This window comes from Charadrius vociferus, unplaced genomic scaffold, assembly GCF_000708025.1.
Source record: "Charadrius vociferus isolate BGI_N301 unplaced genomic scaffold, ASM70802v2 scaffold218, whole genome shotgun sequence".
Taxonomy (NCBI): domain Eukaryota; kingdom Metazoa; phylum Chordata; class Aves; order Charadriiformes; family Charadriidae; genus Charadrius; species Charadrius vociferus.
In genome coordinates this window covers 2,569,866-2,588,543 of record NW_009650084.1, presented here as the reverse complement: position 1 = coordinate 2,588,543, position 18,678 = coordinate 2,569,866, and the positions used below count along the sequence as shown (strand labels likewise).

At 39.5% G+C, this 18,678-nt stretch overlaps 1 protein-coding gene across 1 annotated transcript in view; it reads right to left on the bottom strand.

Moving 5' to 3' along the window:
- The window catches only part of COL4A1 (collagen, type IV, alpha 1), an 80,490-nt gene that overhangs the window by 11,045 nt on the left and 50,767 nt on the right, over positions 1–18,678 (bottom strand). The window contains exons 29-45 of the mRNA XM_009892159.1: positions 17,707–17,804; positions 17,250–17,400; positions 16,793–16,906; positions 16,214–16,381; positions 15,578–15,667; positions 14,822–14,974; positions 11,852–11,950; positions 11,671–11,760; positions 10,671–10,810; positions 9,642–9,772; positions 9,461–9,537; positions 8,610–8,708; positions 8,040–8,090; positions 5,941–6,126; positions 5,084–5,217; positions 1,950–2,022; positions 1,282–1,353 (exon numbers count right to left, since the gene is read on the bottom strand). Of these exons, the coding sequence (XP_009890461.1) occupies positions 1,282–1,353; positions 1,950–2,022; positions 5,084–5,217; positions 5,941–6,126; positions 8,040–8,090; positions 8,610–8,708; positions 9,461–9,537; positions 9,642–9,772; positions 10,671–10,810; positions 11,671–11,760; positions 11,852–11,950; positions 14,822–14,974; positions 15,578–15,667; positions 16,214–16,381; positions 16,793–16,906; positions 17,250–17,400; positions 17,707–17,804 (1,926 nt within the window). The remainder of the gene's footprint in view (positions 1–1,281; positions 1,354–1,949; positions 2,023–5,083; positions 5,218–5,940; positions 6,127–8,039; positions 8,091–8,609; positions 8,709–9,460; positions 9,538–9,641; positions 9,773–10,670; positions 10,811–11,670; positions 11,761–11,851; positions 11,951–14,821; positions 14,975–15,577; positions 15,668–16,213; positions 16,382–16,792; positions 16,907–17,249; positions 17,401–17,706; positions 17,805–18,678) is intronic.

Genomic DNA, 18,678 nt, shown 5'->3' with positions numbered 1-18,678 from the left:
CCCACCCCAGCTGCAAGGCTGTGGCTGAAACCCAAATGGAAGCATTACAGCCTATCTATACTGACATCTCCACCCAAAAAAAAACCTCCCAAGGGCTCAAATAGCTGTCCAGACCTTAGGTTGCATGGACTTCTCCCAGAAAATTTGTGGATGGCACCAAGCTGAGTGGTGTAGTCAATATGCTAGAGGGAAGTGATGCCATCCAGAGGGATCTGGACAATCTTGAGAAGTGGGTCCATGTGAACTTCATGAAGTTCAACAAGGCCAAACGCAAGGTCCCGCACCTGGGTCAGGGCAATTCCCATTATCATTACAGACTAGGGGATTAATGGATTGAGAGCAGCCCTGCCGAGAACAACCTGGGGGTAATGGCGGATGAAAAACTGGATATAAGCCGGCAATGTGTGCTCACAGCCCAGAAAGCCAATCGTATTCTGGGCTACATGAAAAGCATGGACAGGAGGTTGACAGAGGTGATTCTGCTCCTCTACTCCGCTCTCATGAGACCCCCACCTGGAGTACTGTATGCAGCTCTGAGGTCCCCAGTACAAGAAAGAAATGGACCTGTTAGAGCGGGTCAAGAGGAGGGCCATGAAAATGATGAGAGGGCTTGAACACCTCTCCTATGAAGAAAGGCTAAGGGAGTTGGAAGTGTTCAGCCTGAAGAAAAGGCAGCTCCAGGCAGACCTTGTTATAGCATTTCAATATATAAAGGGGGCTTATAAGAAAATCGGAGAGAGACTTTTTACCAGGGTCTGGGGTGACAGGACAAAGGCCACCGATTTTAAACAGAAAGAGGGCACCATTTAGATTGGACTTAAGGAAGAATTTTTTTTACAATGAGGGTGATGATACACTGGAACACGTTGCCCAGAGAAGTTGTGGTTGCCCCATTACTGGAAATGTTCAGATTCAGGTTGGATGGAGCTTTGAGCAACCTGACTTGGTGAAAGATGTCTCTGCCCATGGCAGAGGGGTTGGACTAGATGATCTCTAAAGATCCCTTCCAACCCAAACCATTCCATGATTCTATAGTTCTAGGATACCATTTAAATAATGTCAAAACCTCAGTATTGATTTTTCAGAGCAGGAGATAAATACATTCACTCTCTACCCAATACTTAAATCTAATCTGACCATTCAGATGCTTATACCGTGATATCTGGTCCATATTCTACCTTTTTACACTAAATAAAAAGGGGAGTGAGATATCCATTTAGTTACACAAAACCATTTTAACAACAACATCTGGGAAAAAATCCCAAGTCTTTATATTTATACCTTTAGATCCAGGAAGACCTTGGTCACCTCGCTCACCCTTAAGGCCTGGGAAGCCAGGAGATCCTTTTGGACCTGAAATCAAAGGAAATATTTACATGGAACTTCAATAATTTATTGATTTGGAAGGATATGAGCAGAGTAATCACGTAGGACCTCATGATCATGTAAGGGCCCTGACTTTAGTAGCGCAAGCAATTTTTAACTGTTTACAAGAACAAGATACAAACAACAGCACTAAGTCACCAAAGAAACAATGACTGAAAACGAATTTATCTTATCTTTCTCTAAATTATATTTTTTTTCTATTAGTAACTACATTTTTTAAACAAGCAGTATTTTCATGTATATGAGAGTGACAGTAGCAGCAGTATAATCAACAATGGGGAAATACTGAGCCCGTGTCTCCTCAAATATAGCTATAACATTTACCTCTCCAATTCTCAAGAAAATCTTGAAGATTCTTTACCAGTAATGTCTAAACAATTGATTTCACATATACCTTTTAAAGTAAGTGCACACTTAAAATTGGCAAAGCAAGATAATAGGCAAAAGGCAAAAAACCTTGAGAAAAATACCGATGTTCTTACATGCTTTTTGATGCAGCTTTCAATGATATGAAAGACACATCTTTGCATACTTTTTAGGAATATGGTATATTTTCTTCTCACCTGGAACGCCTGGAACTCCTGGAGGTCCCATATCACCCTTTTGACCAATATCTCCTGGTAAACCAGGACTACCCTGTATAAAAGAAAATGTGAAGTATAGTTATCCTACGCTATTATGATATGACTCTTAAATAGGCCGTATGTGTTTGGAAAGCTGTGAAAAAAAAATTAGTATGAGAGAAAAAATATTAAGTTTAAGGAATGGTTATTCTCTACCATGATTAGATCAGAAGCTTCTCTTAAGGAACAAGCGTGACACGTTCTTACTGAACTATTTTTTGCCTTACAAAGATACTAGATCAGAATAAGGTCTCACTAACAGTATGTCTCATAAAAGGTTCTCAACCATAGACTATACTGTTATGAAAAACATCAGTAAGCACAAATCTCAGCAAATACTAATTTCAGCGCAGCCTCAGCAGGCAGTTGCTAGTCAGATAATTAAATGCAGTAATCCTAGACTACAGCAGACTTGAAAACTTCTACATTCACATGTGGAATGAGAATAATTGTGCTCAACAGTTTATAGTCCTCTGAAGATTTTTACTTTTCAACCAGGTTAAAATACTCAAGGACTTAAACACTTCAAACACAATGCAGACTCCTCCTTCTGCCTTCACTGTTACAAACTGCTCCCCTGAAATTAATGATAAGATGATCATTATGGCCTCACTTCAAGGACAACCAAGCTCACATTTCAAAAGACACTGTAAACAGTCCTTTAAATGACTGACAATTTCCTTTTCTTCTTTTGTCTGTTGCAGATCATCTGCAAAAAACTTGTAAATATAGTTCAGAGTTTCTCCCTGGCTGAAGCAATATCGCAGTGATAGTCTCCTATATAATAAAACGTGAAACACAGGTGGAGGAAAGAAACTCCCTTTGCTAAGTAACTTACCAATCAGAGGTTGGAGATGTGAATTGAGTACTCAGTGAAAAATAATACCACTGGTAGGATTCGTATTTTCATATTAATCATATTTGGAGAGCAATAGAACAGACACACACAGGAGTGATTTTTCATTTGATGTAAATTAGATGTTTATATTAAGGTGAGAAGAATGGCTCCCTACAAATGTCTAATTCTTTCCACTGACTATAAAGGGAGACGAGATGACTAGCTCAGAAACGGATGTCAACAGTGAGACTTCCAAAGTCAAACAAAAGAAATGCTACCCTTGGAGTGGTAAGGGAGGTATTAATGAAGTAAGGTTCCCTGGTTTCCTTCAGTCACATAGTCACAGTATGCAGGATTGTTTAAAGAAATGGCCCTCTCTTTGTATCATAACATGTGAATTTCTGAAGCATAAAACAGGAGGGCTAACACTCATTCAGAAGACAGTCATGAGTCAGACAATCTCATTAAAAGAGGATTTTCTTAATAACTTTTTTGTAGGTTATAATTATAAAATGGAATTATTTATAAAAGGAGTTTATTGGAAGCTTTCCATCAAAATACTTTTTCCACAACAGTATGCAGTTTCTTAAACTTTTTTTCCCCATCAGATATAGCTTGGGAAACAACACTTTGTTTTGGACCTGTTCCAAACAAAATAAAACTATTTCAGTTTGTGAAAATGATGAAAATGTTTCTGTTCTCATTTCAACGTTAGAATGCACAGAAAAACCCATGGGATTTGTATTTCACAGTCTGATTTCTGCATTCACTTTTTTTGGATAGGATTTTCAGGCAGGCTGCGTCACACATGTAACAAAACCTCCTTTCTGATAAAAGTTACCATGTACCTGGAGACCTGTATGAGCAATTGAGCTGTAATCAGGGCAGGAGCCCGTCACATTGGAGAGGATGAAGACGTTAGAAAACCATCTTAGCATGTATCACCAGAGGAAGTTTAATATTGAAATAGCTATAGCTCTCACTGGAGCATTTCACACTGACTTAACAACCCAATACTATGGATTGTGGTTCAGGGACAGCTAAACATTTTTTTTTTTGACTGAAGGCATGGAATCAAAATCCTCTGGCATTTCCCATTCTGGATAAACAAACAGTCTTGGACTGGAATATCAACCTGTGAAAAGCTTTAGAATTTCCTGGGGTACAGAAGTTTAGCTCTCTGCAGAAGTACTGCAAATTCTTAAATAGGAAAAATATAATAACTGGAATGTTATTTTGAAATCTACTACCTTCAAAGCTGGTATGGTATGGTCTCAAAGGTAAGAAGGCATAGCCAAGATCTCGTGTCAGAACACTGAAGCAAATCCTTAATGTCTCTGTGAAGTGACTACTGGATGCAGAAAAGGATGCAGTATATCTTTGCATCATCAAGAATAATGTGGACCTTTTAAGCCCACTATCAGTATCCTGCTTTTAACATCAGGACCTTATTCCTGAGTCTTCCTTTTGTACACTAGGAATTGTTCAGTCATACCTACCTACTTTCTTATTCGTTCTTCCATAATTTTCTTTATTATTATTACTTTCTTAGTAGGAAAGATAAAATGGAAAGTTAAAATATAGAGCGTATTTTTCAGTGTGGAAAAAGGCAGCAGACACTCCGAGAGAAAGAATATAGAAGACCAACTGTTCTGGTTGACTGTCCTATTCTAGCTCATCCTCCCTAATACACAGAAAGGGACTGGTTTAGATCAGGGAAAATGAATAATATATGACAACACTGTATTAATAGCATTGCCTGTTTGTATTTCTAAATCAGCAGCTATATTTCATCACTGACAGTACTGAAAGTGCACTTTATTTGAAAGGTTTCATAACAAAAGCAAACAGTGCAGGCATTTTCAGAAGGCAATTTATCGTGAAGTATGCAACCTTTAAAATTAACTACTAATGCATTTGCAGGATTTATGGACGTGGTGCAGCCATCCTGTACTGTTAATACAGTGTAAATTATACTCTGGGTGTTGTATGTTACCACTCACCATCTATAAATTTCTAATAAGTTCATTAGCTCGCTGGGGTTTATTGGTAGGCAGCCTTTAAAAGGAGAGAATTGAAATGTTTTCAAACTGACTTTACATCGTCAGCAGTGAGTCCAAAGGCACTTTGAGCATGAAGTATCATTATTTTGAACAAGAAACTTCTATGATTAATATATCCATTAATTACAGGAACCAGCTTTCAGCAAATCTGGAGCGTACTGAAAGTAACTTACTGGCAGTCCCTGGAAACCCGGATCACCTTTGACTCCTGGACCCCCAGGAGTCCCAGGCCAGCCATTGCTCCCCTGCTCTCCTTTGGCCCCTTTCAGACCTGGGGGTCCTGGTGGCCCTGTTGGACCTGGTAAACCTACAAACCAGAAGAAGAAAATGGTTAGTGGCAAAATTTGTTCAGAGCAGCACCAGATAGAGGATGAGCTGGCTCAATCTACAGATGGGGAGAACCAAAGTAATTATTGTAACATCTCACGAAAACAGGTAGGATAATCTGTTGCAGGGAGGTCCACATGACTCCCCATCCGACTGGACATCTATCATTTATCAGCCTGTGGCTGATGGAAAATAGTGGAGAGTTTTCTATATGTGCAGAACAAACAGATGGTATGTTCTCAGCTACGAACACGCTAGAGACACATTGCAGCTCTGCTCTACTCTCCTCCTTAACCTCTAGCACAGGGCCACTGCCAAGGCAAGGCCACGCTGGACCATTTTTAAACACATTAACATTCCGGGGCATAGGAACACACAGCCATGGCTGCCTCGAAACAGTAAATAACATGGGACAGGGAAACACGGAAATGGGAGGCCAAGTTCCAAACGTCAGAAAGACTTCTGGACAAACCCAGCTGCCTGAGGACATAAAATCAGCCTGTTCCAGGACATAATGCCAAACTGCCTATGAAGCTTTTTCTGCTCTGTGAGAACAGGATAGACAAGGATAAGCAATATTGATTATATTAATTATATATTACATTATTATGTTATATTAATGATATATTATTATATTAATTATTAATTAATTAGGTGAGTTTTGATTAACAGCAGTACATTAATACTAAAGATAAAGAATTACCTGGAAGGCCAGGTTGGCCTTGGGGTCCTCGGTCTCCTTTAGGGCCCTCAATTGCACTTCCTGGTAGTCCAGGAAGACCTTGGCTGCCCTTGGGGCCTGGTGGACCAGCATATCCCGGTTCTCCTTTCAGGCCTGGGATCCCCGGACTTCCTGGGGATCCCGGAAAACCCACATCACCTTTCGCACCTAAGATTTGAAATAACCCCCAAAAGATGGTTAGAGGAAGGATCACAATCACTGAAGCCTTCTGCCTTATTACCACTCCTAGTAAGCTTTATTGCTTAAGAAAATATTGACCTTGCCTTTATCCATTTGTATAAAAATGCAAAACTTTAGGAAAACTATATTATTCTCCACATCGTGACAAAAAATATGAGGAAAGAAGTAGTTTGACTGACATATCTTTTCTTAGCTAAACTGATCACCAGGCTATTTTAATTCATTCTAAAAATAGATGAACATCCAGCATCTCTCTATCAGTCCTTCCAGAAGGAATATAAAGCCCCCAAACCCTTACTCCATTACAATTATTATTGTCATAGCTGAGTAATGGATGTTTTGCTTGACTAAGCATAAAAGGACTTGCTCCTGGAGAAAAAGGGAATTTTTTCTTTTTTTTTACTAAGATCTAGATATAGACACTTAGTACTTACTTTCAGGCTTGTACAAGTAGTTAGCATTTGCAATTCAGTCGAATTTTAGATCATGATTGAGCAAAAAGAATATAGATTAGCTGTTATAAGTATAATAATAAGAGAAATAAAATGTATAAAAAACACTATCCCAGGCTCTTTGCATAAAAAGAACAGGGTCTTTAAATCCTGGATGACTTTTTTTTTTTTTGAACTACAATACATTTGGAACACAAATTATGTCAGCTGGATATCTATTTACTCTAAACCCAGATGTTTTTAAATGCGCTGCGCTGACAAAATGAGAAAGGTGGGTAAGGTGAGAAAAGTGCTCTCATAATTTAGCATTCTACATGCCTTACTGAGCTATGATTAGAAAATTTGCTTATTAAAATAAGTAATCTAACATTAAGTCTTTCTCATCAATTCATGACTGTTAATTACTCTGAGATGGTTAATTAAAGATATTCTGGTTTATCACTTTTGATTGTCCACACAAGTCTCCTGTATTTATAGAATGAATGAGTGAGGTAGGGCATTGATATTTCAAGCTATATAAGTTCTTCAAAATCTGCCATGTCATATTAATTTCATAGATGGACTAGTTAAATCTTTTTAGTTTTCTGGATGCTTAAAATTGAAAATCCTTTAATTGTACACAATTTCCTTTATCAGTAGCAGTTTGATATTTCTTCACTACTGTATATTATGCAGTCTAGTGTCTAGGACATACTTGTTTCATAAAATGGAGCATGGTGCATTACAGACACCTTGAACAAGCACTAATTCAAGCCAATTAAGCCATTCTCACAGCACAGTGTAGTGACACACTTTGCTCAGACCACAGTCTTGAAATTGTCCTAGCTATGTGCCTGTACCCAAGCTAATAAGTCCTGAGTCCAGGTAATAACAATTTTCAGTAAGATCTCATCAGGTCTCTGCTATCTTTTGCATTTCTGCACCATGCTCCTGTGCATAGCTTAGACATGCTCTACTGAGCTATAGAGAATAACTATTTTGGCAATGAATCAAATTGCATCTGGGCTGCACAACAGACTCAGGTAAAAAAATTACTGCAGTATCCTGGCCAGAAAACTACTATCTTCAGGTGTCTGGTGCACAGAGCTTCACTAGACTTTGATTCTTGCAAAATTAGTAGGAAAACAGAAATACTTGGAGTCACAAGCACAGCACACAAATACAGGAGTTATTTATATTACCTCATCACAGCACAGCTTGCAGTAAATTCCACACTATGAATAATTACCTATTTTAGGGCATATCTAACTCATGTCCAAGATGCTGCCACTGTAACAGAAATTAGTATTTGAGCCTCTCAGAGTTTCTGCCTGCTCTGAAAAGGTATAGCATGTAAAAGAATGAAGTAGAAAGTATGTCTGAATTACAGAACTATGATTATAGTTTTTTGGGAGGGAGGTTTGCTGCTTGTTTAAAGAAGCGTTTTACCTTTATCACCCTTTGCACCGGGAAATCCTGGAAGTCCTCTACCTGGAATACCTGTAATATAGAGGCAGAAAAAAATCAGAAGATGGGACAGCACTTAAATTTAACCTGTAATGAACAAAACTCTATTAAGCAAATATAAAATCTAAATAAATGGTTTTGCAGGGCAGAGACTGTCTTTCTTATGTATTGGTATTGTACCTAGCACAATGGGCCCCATATGACTGAAAGCCCTACCCTAAGAAAAGGCAAGCCTGCTCCGTTATTTCACAGCTAAGTTGCAGACTGAAATTAATTTCAAAACATGCCAATTCTTTAAAGTATTGCCAACTTTTGTGAAAGAAATTCTTTCAAGATTATGCTGATTAAACACAGTTGCTCATCTAAATGATCACCTTTACAATGATGGATGATAGTCAGTATCAGATGTCAGCAAGATATCTTACTAACTTTATTTTCTAAGGTTCCATCCAAAGTACCTCAAGCCCAGCACACCCCTCTACCAGCTACTCTTGTGTAGCCTGTCTCTGTGTATTTTCGTACCCCATAAGCTTAACGTGACAGTGACAGTACCTTGTTCACCCTTTGCACCAGCTGCACCTGGAATCCCATCATAACCTGGTTCACCCTTCTGTCCAATGGAACCAGCAGGACCCGGAACACCAGGTTCACCTGAAAAAAACATTGCCATTTTCACTTCACCTATGAATGACTAGACAATTTTTTTTTTTTACACTTTTTTTTTCCTCTAAAGAAAAGCTTAACTTATTCTTTTGCTCCCACAGAGACCAAGCAGATACCGCACGATGACTTCAGTGTGACTTTTCTCTGAGATTACTTCTGAATTAAGTCTGTGTGACACAGGGCTCAAGTATTAAAGTTTCTGACATAGCTAATTATCGTGAATCTCAGTGATTTTAGAGTGCAGGGACTCCAGCAAAGACTTGTGAATAGCACAGCCTGTTGTCCAATGAGATGATGTGTCCTGAAGCCAGTAAACTAAGAAGCTCCATGTTCAAAAATGTTGTTATAACAGCAATGGACTTACTCTCTTCCCTACTCTATTGCCTCTTTAACACCTGTGTAATGATGCTGATATAGTAAATCAGGTTTGGACCTATCAATTTTATTGTTTTTAAATGAAATCAGAAACAACAGAACTAATGGCTGTAGCAACAATCAGTCTTCTGGAAGGTGGTTAAATCTCTTCCACAAACAGCGCAAAAGAACTATTAGCTCCAGAGTACAGTGACTCAGATTTACCTGGGAAACAGCACTGTCTTTTTTTACTTATGAAATGAACAAATGTATCAGGAAATATCTGAGCCAAAATGAATGTAGGATGCCATGGTATTTGTTTCAGCTACTGCCTGGAGGTGAACAATATTTTAAGTGGCATTTGGTGTTTTATATTTCTTTTCTACCTGGTTCTCCTTTTAAACCTGGAATGCCGCTCAAGCCAGGAAGTCCTTTTTCACCCTTTTCTCCATGGCGGCCAGGGCTCCCTAAGGAAAGGAAGACGACATGGGTTTACATGCAGGATGTTTGGCATAAGATTCACATTAATTTTTCACTGTAATTTCTGTTTTATTAAAGCATAAACACTTGCCTGGAAATCCTGCCATGCCAGGGGATCCTTTGGGACCTGGGGCACCCGGCATTCCAGGAATTCCTGCACTACCCTTTTCACCCTTATCTCCAGATAAACCTGGACTACCTGTTCTTCCTGGTTCTCCCTAGAAGAAGCAGCAGACATTATAAAATGCAGACATTAATTCTGAAATAGCCTTTTCTGTTTGCAGTGGTAGATGTCACCCCTCTTATCCATCAGACTTACAAAGAATTACATTCTTTTCCCATTTAGAAACAAAGTAATTTAGGATTAAATTTGGCATTAAACTCCTCTATCAGAATTATTGACTTTTTTAGCAATTGCTTAATACCTACATATGAAAATGAGTAGTTTTCTATGCAATTTTATGACAGTTTTTACAAAGTCTTTTCCAAATTAGCCTCTTAACTTCCTTATTACACTTAATCATCTTCAAAAAAGTCTTTTTTAAGTCTTCAGCAAGTTTGCTACCAGATTAGTAAGTTTTATTTTTACAATTTTTACTTATAAATTCATGATTACTGTCATTGTATAGCTAGGAAAAGGAATGTGAAACAAATGAGAATCCTATCAGAATACTATTAAAGATTAAATTATCTTTACAGACAGTATTAATACAGTTCTCTTTTCAGTAATGTCTGAGCATATTATAGGTTTTTTCAGCTTCCCAGTATCTCTGTAAAAGTACAGGAACACTATTTCAGTGTGATTATTTGTTCTGTTTGTAAAAAGCACTTTTCACTTTATTTACTCAGTATTTTTAAAAGTTATTCCCCTCCCCAACATCTCTAGCGCTGTAAATAAGCCTACTCTGAAGAGAATAAATAAGAACCCTGGAGATAACGGTCCCATCAAAATAGAATGCATCTAAACCTGCGCATATGCACACCTTTCAAGTTTCTCATCAGGTATTTAAAGGAGTGTAATAGAAAATATAATAAAATAGCTTAAAGGTGAACAGCACCTTTTCAAATGAGGTCCTTGGTAGAAACAGACAATTAAATCCTTAGGGCTATAAGTACCTTCTCACCAGGAGACCCTGGAAAGCCAATTCCAGGAAAACCTGGTGCTCCTTTGTCTCCTTTTTCACCTTTTTGTCCAGGGAACCCTGGTGTGCCTGGTGAACCTGGTACTCCGGGCAGACCCTTTTCTCCAGGCGTTCCTAGTAAGAGAAAAGGAAAAATGGGTGTATCAGAACTAGAGGTACCCTAGCAGTGTGGACAACTGCCTTAGCTATTCAGAGCTAGAAAAGCAATATAACTCACTAAAACAGCTAGTAAATTAACTTTTGAGATTCACTCTCTAAATGGGACCTTTTAGAAGGAGATAAGCTCTCCTCCGTAAGAGAAGGTCGTAATCTTGGATTCAGAGTAAACAGAGCTCTTGCTAAAAATTTGATTTGAATAAGAGTTTACATTGATTTGAATAGTTTCTAACAGGACCACAGTGACAAAGGAACTCTGCTGTAGCAATTTTTTCTGTCCTCCTTTACCATTTCAGTCTTTCACCTTTGATTTCCTAAATATGCTAGACAGAAGGCCATAGGAATGGAGACAAAGTTTCTGTGTTGAGGAAACGGGTTCTTTTCCGTTCTATTCTTTACCAATCCCCTCCACAACATCACTATTCCCAGACCACTACAGTTTGTAATTAACATGCAGTACACAACAACCCACCAAACTTTTTAGAAGGGGGAAAATACACAAGAAGCTTAATGCAGTTCACACACTAGCAGATACAGAGACAGACAAACAGGTATCACTCAAAAAACTCTGTCTGCAACAAATACACAAATCCTACATATCTAGGTAAAGGTTTCACATGTAGAAACTCAGAAAACCATCCTATTATTTGTATATCACAATAGGCTTGAGAAAGCAGCATCCGAAAAGCCTAAAGTTCAGATGCTGCAAATAGCGCAAGTGCTTAGTAGATCTATACCAACAAATATTCCATACAGGTCTCTCATAAGGTTCTATATTAACTTGAGGAATATAATAATAAATTCCCAGCAATCAGTACCTGGCAAACCCATTTCACCAACCGATCCTTTTTGTCCTGGAATTCCTGGATCCCCTGGGTACCCTGGGGGGCCCTGATCACCTTTTGGTCCTACAGACAGCAGAGAAAACAAGAGTCCCATTAGTTAATGTGGTTTAAAATATCTTATAAATAGTCTCTCTGTTGCTGGCTTCCAACATACCTGGCTGTCCTGGAGTACCCGGTTCACCATCTTTCCCTGGAATTCCTGGTTCTCCATATTCCCCACGTAACCCTTTTTCGCCTGTTGCTCCATGGTCCCCTGGACACCAAGAAAACAAACACAGTGAGATCAGTTTTATAAAAAAAAAATAATACTGAAATGCCATATAATAATCCTTCTAGTTAATATTTGATCCCTGTTGCTTCTCTCTACTGAACAAGGAAATGGCTGAATTCAAGCTTCGTACATTGTTCAGGAGAGTCACACTTGAATAAAACATAACTCTCCACTAAACGAGTGCTGCGGAAGGGCTGCAAACTATTACAATTTTACCGGTGTCTGTGCAATTTACAAGGCAAGTTATAGCTTTAAAAGAAATTGCAAATGAACGTGTGTTTGAGTTAGATTAATGCCTTATTTCAGAAGTGCCAGACAATATCAGATGTTAACAGAAATGATTGATTTGACACTTCTGCTGTCTAAAAATGGAAATGTAAGCAACCAGTTCACAGACACAAATTTGCTGTTTCCTCAGTTCTATCTAATGTTTAAGCATCTTCATCACTCCAGAAGGCTCCACCTCTTATTCTGTGGTGTGCCTCTTCTCCAGCTTTAAGGTTCAAGCTTTTTGGTCATAATCCTTTCTGTTTGCGTTGCATACAGGTGCAGGACAGTAGGTTACTGAAGATAGCTCGCTGACTGTTTTTAAGTAAGCAGATTTTATTAAAAACATCCAAAGATGTCCAAACCCAAATTTTTCCATTAAACACCACTGACGATCTTCCATAAAAATACTATGTCTTTTCTGCACAGTTTGTATTTTAGAAGCTTTTTAAAACATTACTGTGATATTCATGCCTAGAGAGATGAAGGCAGTAAAGTAATGATGATGATGAGTAAAGTTATGGAGTACAACTAGGTTATTTTTCTCTGCTGGTACTAAGTATCTTTGGGTTGAAGCGGATGAGATGGGCAGAGTAACAGTAGAAATTTGCAGGCTGGGATCTGTTTGGAACCTACCCTTCCAGGCTGTGTGAGCCAGGCCAATCTGTAGACTGTGTTTGGTCAGGAAAAGGTAGAGCATACAGGTTTGCAAGCGTGCATTATTAGTGCTGGAGAGATGAAGAAGTTAGAAACCAAAGAAATTAACCATTTGAATTTCTCAGCAAAGGCTTCTTTATATGCATGTAACCAGTGTGCCTAATTTGGATTTCTGGAAAGGAAATAAAACTAATTATCAATCAGTCAACCTACAGGCCAGTAGTAGATAAAAAGTAATGAAAAACAACCTATATGGATTTGTTTTAAGGCTTTTCATACCACCTTATATACATACCACGATCAGAAACAAAGGAGAAAAATTAGTCTAGATTAAATCTTTATAGGTCGGGAGCCTCATCAAATACAAAAGCGCACTCAGAAGCTGCATCTCAGCTGAGGCAGATGCACTCCATGCTCGCTCCTGCCCTCTCTTGCAGTCCAAGCTGCGACGCACTGCCTATCCATGTGCTTATGTTTCTGAGACCCAACTGGGACACACAAACCCAGGTCTCATTCTGTCAAGCAGTCAGGACATGGAGATAAGAGGAACCTAGACTGGGAAACTCTCCCATTCCTACAGTTCAAATATAACATAATATAGTCATTGGTGATTCACTGCCAAACTGGAAAGAAGTCTCAAGTATTCTGTCCTGGGTCCAACAGAGAATACATCGATGAAATGTACAGATAACACTAAACTGGAATGGCCTGAGAAGAGGGCAGGATTAGGCTGCAGAAGGATTTTGAAGAGTTGAAGTAATGGTTGAAGATCAACATAATGAAATTTAAAAAGTGTACTACACCACATATGTGGCAAGGAGAAGTCAAAAGCATGCATACAAAATGAAAAACAATTGCCTAGGCAGCAGTCCAGAAGTGAAGGACTAAGCATTATAGCTAATCACAAACTGAGTTGGCTGTTGTTTCAAGAAAGGGAGATTTCATTCTAGCAGGGCCTGAGTTGAAGTACTTCCCTTGTTTCAGCAAAGTGCACTCTAACGAGGAAGCAGCCAAACGGGGGAGAAGTCAGAAATGGTAGCCAGAATGATAATTATTTCAGAAAACATGATATACAATGAAAGGTTGAAGGATTTGGTCGAGGGAAATGGAAGACTACTTGATCTCGGTAGCTCCCTTGTAAGCCCTACAATTCCATTTTAACTAAAACAGTTACCACTTGTTTCAAAACTCTTATGTGATTTTTTAATAAAAACAAAGTCATAATGAAAAAAGGAAAAATAATAGAATAAATAATAAAAATACATAAAATATGCGCTATTTTTTCTTTGATCTTAAATAACTGAATTTTCATGTAGCTGTAAAACTAAAAATACAAGAATGCATTGTCTAAAAATCCTAATATCTCTACCACCATTAAGTTTCTAAATATAAAGCTGACTGCCCTTCTCCTGCAGATTTCCAGATGTTTCTAAACTAACATAAGTTGATCTTTTGGTATCAGTGGCATACATGTGTGTCTTTCCTGAAATTTCTTCAGGTCACAAGGAAACATGTATGACAAAAAGGGCTGCCCACTTTTTCTTATAGTACCAGTTGGTCTTCATGGCCACAGTGTTTGCACTATATGTTTTACTTGAAAGACATCTTTTATCTTCTGGGAAGCTCCAGTTTCTACTTTTAAAATTTCTTTTCTTTTGAGAGAGTCTTCTGATAAAAGAGGTAAAAAGTAGTTTATAAAAGCAAATTGAACCTCTTCCATCCAACCAAAGCCCTTTCTGTCTGTGATTAATATTTGTGTCTATGGACTTGAAAGATAATGGAAAAATATCTGTATTTGCCGTGTGAAATTCTTTAATCTTATTTTAAAAACTGTTGTCTAAAACTAAGATACATCTGAACTCAAAGTATTGCTGCTTAACAGTACACAAATGTTAATTGCACTCATCCACAGTCAGAGATTAAAGTTACCTTTTTCTCCTTGATCTCCCTTTTGGCCTTTGAGGCTAACCATGTCCATGTTGTCCATCGTTCCAGGTTTTCCTGGGAGACCAGCTTCACCTTTATCTCCTTTGACACCAGGATCACCCTGTGGTCCAACTACACCTTTGAAACCTTGGCTACCTATAAAGGGATAGCACAGAATATTATAGTGACATATAAAAGTTTGCAAAAGTATTTACTAGACAACAACAAATGAAATTAGCTATTTATTCAAATTTTGAGCACCGAATACCATGCTCTGGAACATCTGATTTATCTCATGTGAAGTGTTTTAGTACCAGAACTTCACAATAGCTCTGTCAAAAAAGTTGACATATTTTTCTCGCTTCACAGCCGTTAATTTTTGACTCTCAAAACAACAGGGATAGGAGTTTGGCAGTAATACATGGCATTATTTGAAGAACTTAATTAAGACCTTCCTGCTGGCTTTTTATAATTTCAAACACAGTATTTTTCTTGGATTAATATCTATAGCATCCTTGCACCTAGCAAATCCTTACGTTGTTGAAGAACGGATCAAAAATCCTGGCTTGGTGCCCAAATACATGAGTGCTCCTAAGATACGGCTTTCTAAATTTCACTATTTCTAACTTACAGGGAAGTTATTTGACATAAAACATTCCTGAGGCCAATCATACTCCTTATATTTTGTTATTTCCAGACTTTTCTGCTGGGAAAAAGGTGGATTTTACAACTTTGACTTTGAGAAAATCTCTTTCTTACCTTTTTCACCAGGCAACCCTCGATCTCCAACTGGTCCAGGAGTTCCTGGCAATCCAGGAGTTCCCATAACTCCCATTTCTCCTTTGGCTCCTGAAACCAAAGTGAAAGAGTGAATAACAGAAATAAAGCAAGCAGTGTAAAGAAGTACAAGAAATACCATTATTTACTCCCTATCATATTAGGAATTGCCCTACTTAAGGAAAAATGTGACAAAGATGATTAATCTAAAATAGCCTGATAAACAACAGTAAAAAGTGTTATGAAAACCAGAATAAAACACAGTTTGTAATGGGTTTTTGACAGATTCTTTAAATTTCCTATTACAGTAAACAACGCTGTCATTAACAAAAGCATTATTAAAACCACATTCTGTCATTGAAACTGTGCAGAATAATTCCCTTTCATTATTGCAGGCTAAAGGCTAGTTCCTGTAAGTTGCTGGATTTGATCCACCAAAGGACTTGAGCAGCAGTTCAGTTACACGTGCACAGATCTGCTTTACTGATGTCAGCCCATATGTTTTCCCAAGCTTGGGCCCTTTGGTGGATCAATTCCTAACCGAGTGAAAGGGCATGCAACCACAACTTAATAAAACAGTTGTCAAAGATGCCGTTTTCCAAGGGAAAAGATGTTTACCTGCTGATCCTTTCAGTCCAACAGCCCCCTGTGGACCTGGCAAGCCAGGTAATCCCACAGACCCTGGTACTCCGGGCTGACCCTGGCTACCTTTATCGCCCTTTGGTCCTGGCATATCTAGACCTGGGATACCAGGGAAGCCCCTTTCTCCTTTTATTCCAGGAAATCCTAGGAAAAAAAGAAGATACAGGATTAGTCCTTAACGGAGCATGGGGAACACCATTAACAAGAATATCTGATAACATCCACTTGCTGTTCAGAAATCACATGGCATAAAGAATGAAGACTCAAAGCCAGACAGCAGTAGTTGTCCTCATTTTCTAAGCGAGGCTTTGATCCTGTATATATTACCCACTGATGACCTGAGGGGACCGAACAAAACGGCAGGCGTTTTCTCAGGAGGCCTTGCCCTGTGTTTTGGACCAGACGGAGGAGGCCCGCCGACATTTCCCACCCCTATGCACCCCCACCGACCTCACACCACAAAACAGTTCACGAGCAACGCTTTTACCCACGCCAATACCAATTTATGCCAAAAGTCTGCTCCTAAGCACCGTCATGGGAATATTTCCCTCTCACCTGGCGGTCCCTGGGGTCCTGGCTGCCCAGCGGGTCCCGGCGATCCTGGTGGGCCCAGCCCCGGGGCGCCCGGAGGGCCCTGCAAGCCTTGCAGTCCTGGGAGGCCGGGGTCGCCTGCCAGGGGGGAGAGAGAGAGAGAGAGAGAGATAGACTGAGTGTCTTCTGACATTATTTGAAATCTTGTTTGCTGAAGATACTAGACAAGGTGCTTTGGAAGCACTCAGCCAACAAGATTTCGTTTCAGTCTCTAATGCTGGGCTCGGAGGAAGGGCTGCTCTTTGCTGCTAGCGTTTGCTAACGGTGGTTGGTAGGAGAAAACGAGGGGAAGGAAAAAGGGCAGTACCCTGAGATATCAGTAGGATATCTCAGTGATGAATAGACCTTTTGCTGCATCTATAGGGGAGTGACTTTAAAAAAGAAACAGAAATACAGAGCTGTGTTTTTCTGGCGACGTTACCTCTGAATCCTTGCTGTCCAGGTATGCCTGGAAAGCCTTGCTCGCCACGTAAGCCAGGCAGTCCTGGATTTCCCTTTTCTCCGGGGATGCCAGCTGGGCCTGGGGGGCCTGGCAATCCCTTAGGGCCAGGGAGACCTACACCAGGTTCACCCTAGCCAAAGAAACACAATAGATTAGGAATCAACACATCAAAACCAAGAATTCATTCACTGACTGTATTTAAACCACTCAGAGGTAAAGCAGCGCTGTACATGACTTCAGGGCAGAGCTGTAAGCCCTTTAGCGTTCATGTCAAGCAGTCATTCATCTACTCTGTTCCTTTATGTGCATAGTGGGAAACATAAGATGAAGGACAGTTTGGCTGACTTATTTTTTTTTTTTTAAAGAACAGGATCTTTGAACACATTCCTGTTAACATGGGCAGTCATAGATAACCATATCAGCAACTGACACCTACTTTTTGACCTTGTAAACCTGGTACACCTGGCAAACCATCCAGGCCAGGGGTTCCTGGAGTCCCCGGTAGACCAGGCGAGCCAGGCTGACCTTGGAAACCTACAAAACAAAACAAAACTCATATCATTACTGTCTCTGCCTGTACGTGTCCTCTGCTGTTTCTTTAAGCCTCTAATTGAACCACTCACATCCTAACAGGGACCTGTTTAAAAATGTCTGTGTAGTCTTTTATGAAAAACTTCTAGGGATGCCAGCATCCAGATGTCTCAACAGATTCAAATGCTGAGCTTCGTGCAGCATTTGGCTTCTGATGAGAAACAACCTCCCAGGAGAAACAAATGCTGAGTGTCTCCTCTTAAATTCATAGACTTGTGGGTTTATGTCATTGAGAAACATCCTGTCTGCAAAACCAGGTTCCCAAAGTCTTCTTCAGAAAAGGCAACCTAATGTGTGGGGTATCAGACTGAGGGATGCACAACAAAATCCATCCGTGAATCAACACCTTCTGTTCAGTATACGTTGTGTGACGTGTCCTACACACCCCACTGTGGGTTACACATAGAGGGTTCCTATGCCACAGCTGACCCATGCACTGTGCCTTGGGAAGGCAGGAAAGAATACACACAGCATTCTGCAACTCACTTAAAGATGGCACTCACTCAACACCAGCACATGCTCAATAAATTGAGATGAAGCTCCTCTCCCAGGCAAAGGTCTCAGGGAGTGGGAAATCCAGCTTTTAGGCTAAGCCCCACTGGGCAGAGCTGAATTCAAGAAAGGCTCCTTGAAATAAATTTATTTGTCATTCGTTTCTTTCTGGAATCAAAGTGCATATAGCAGTCCTTTTCCAGATGCAACGAGCCTTTTCTGTTCAGATTTGTCCCACCCCAGTCTCGGAGGAACTGGAGGTGGTTACAGGTAAAGATTTGCCCTTTCTCCTTTTTAAGTCTTTCTGACCCTCCCAGTTCATTGG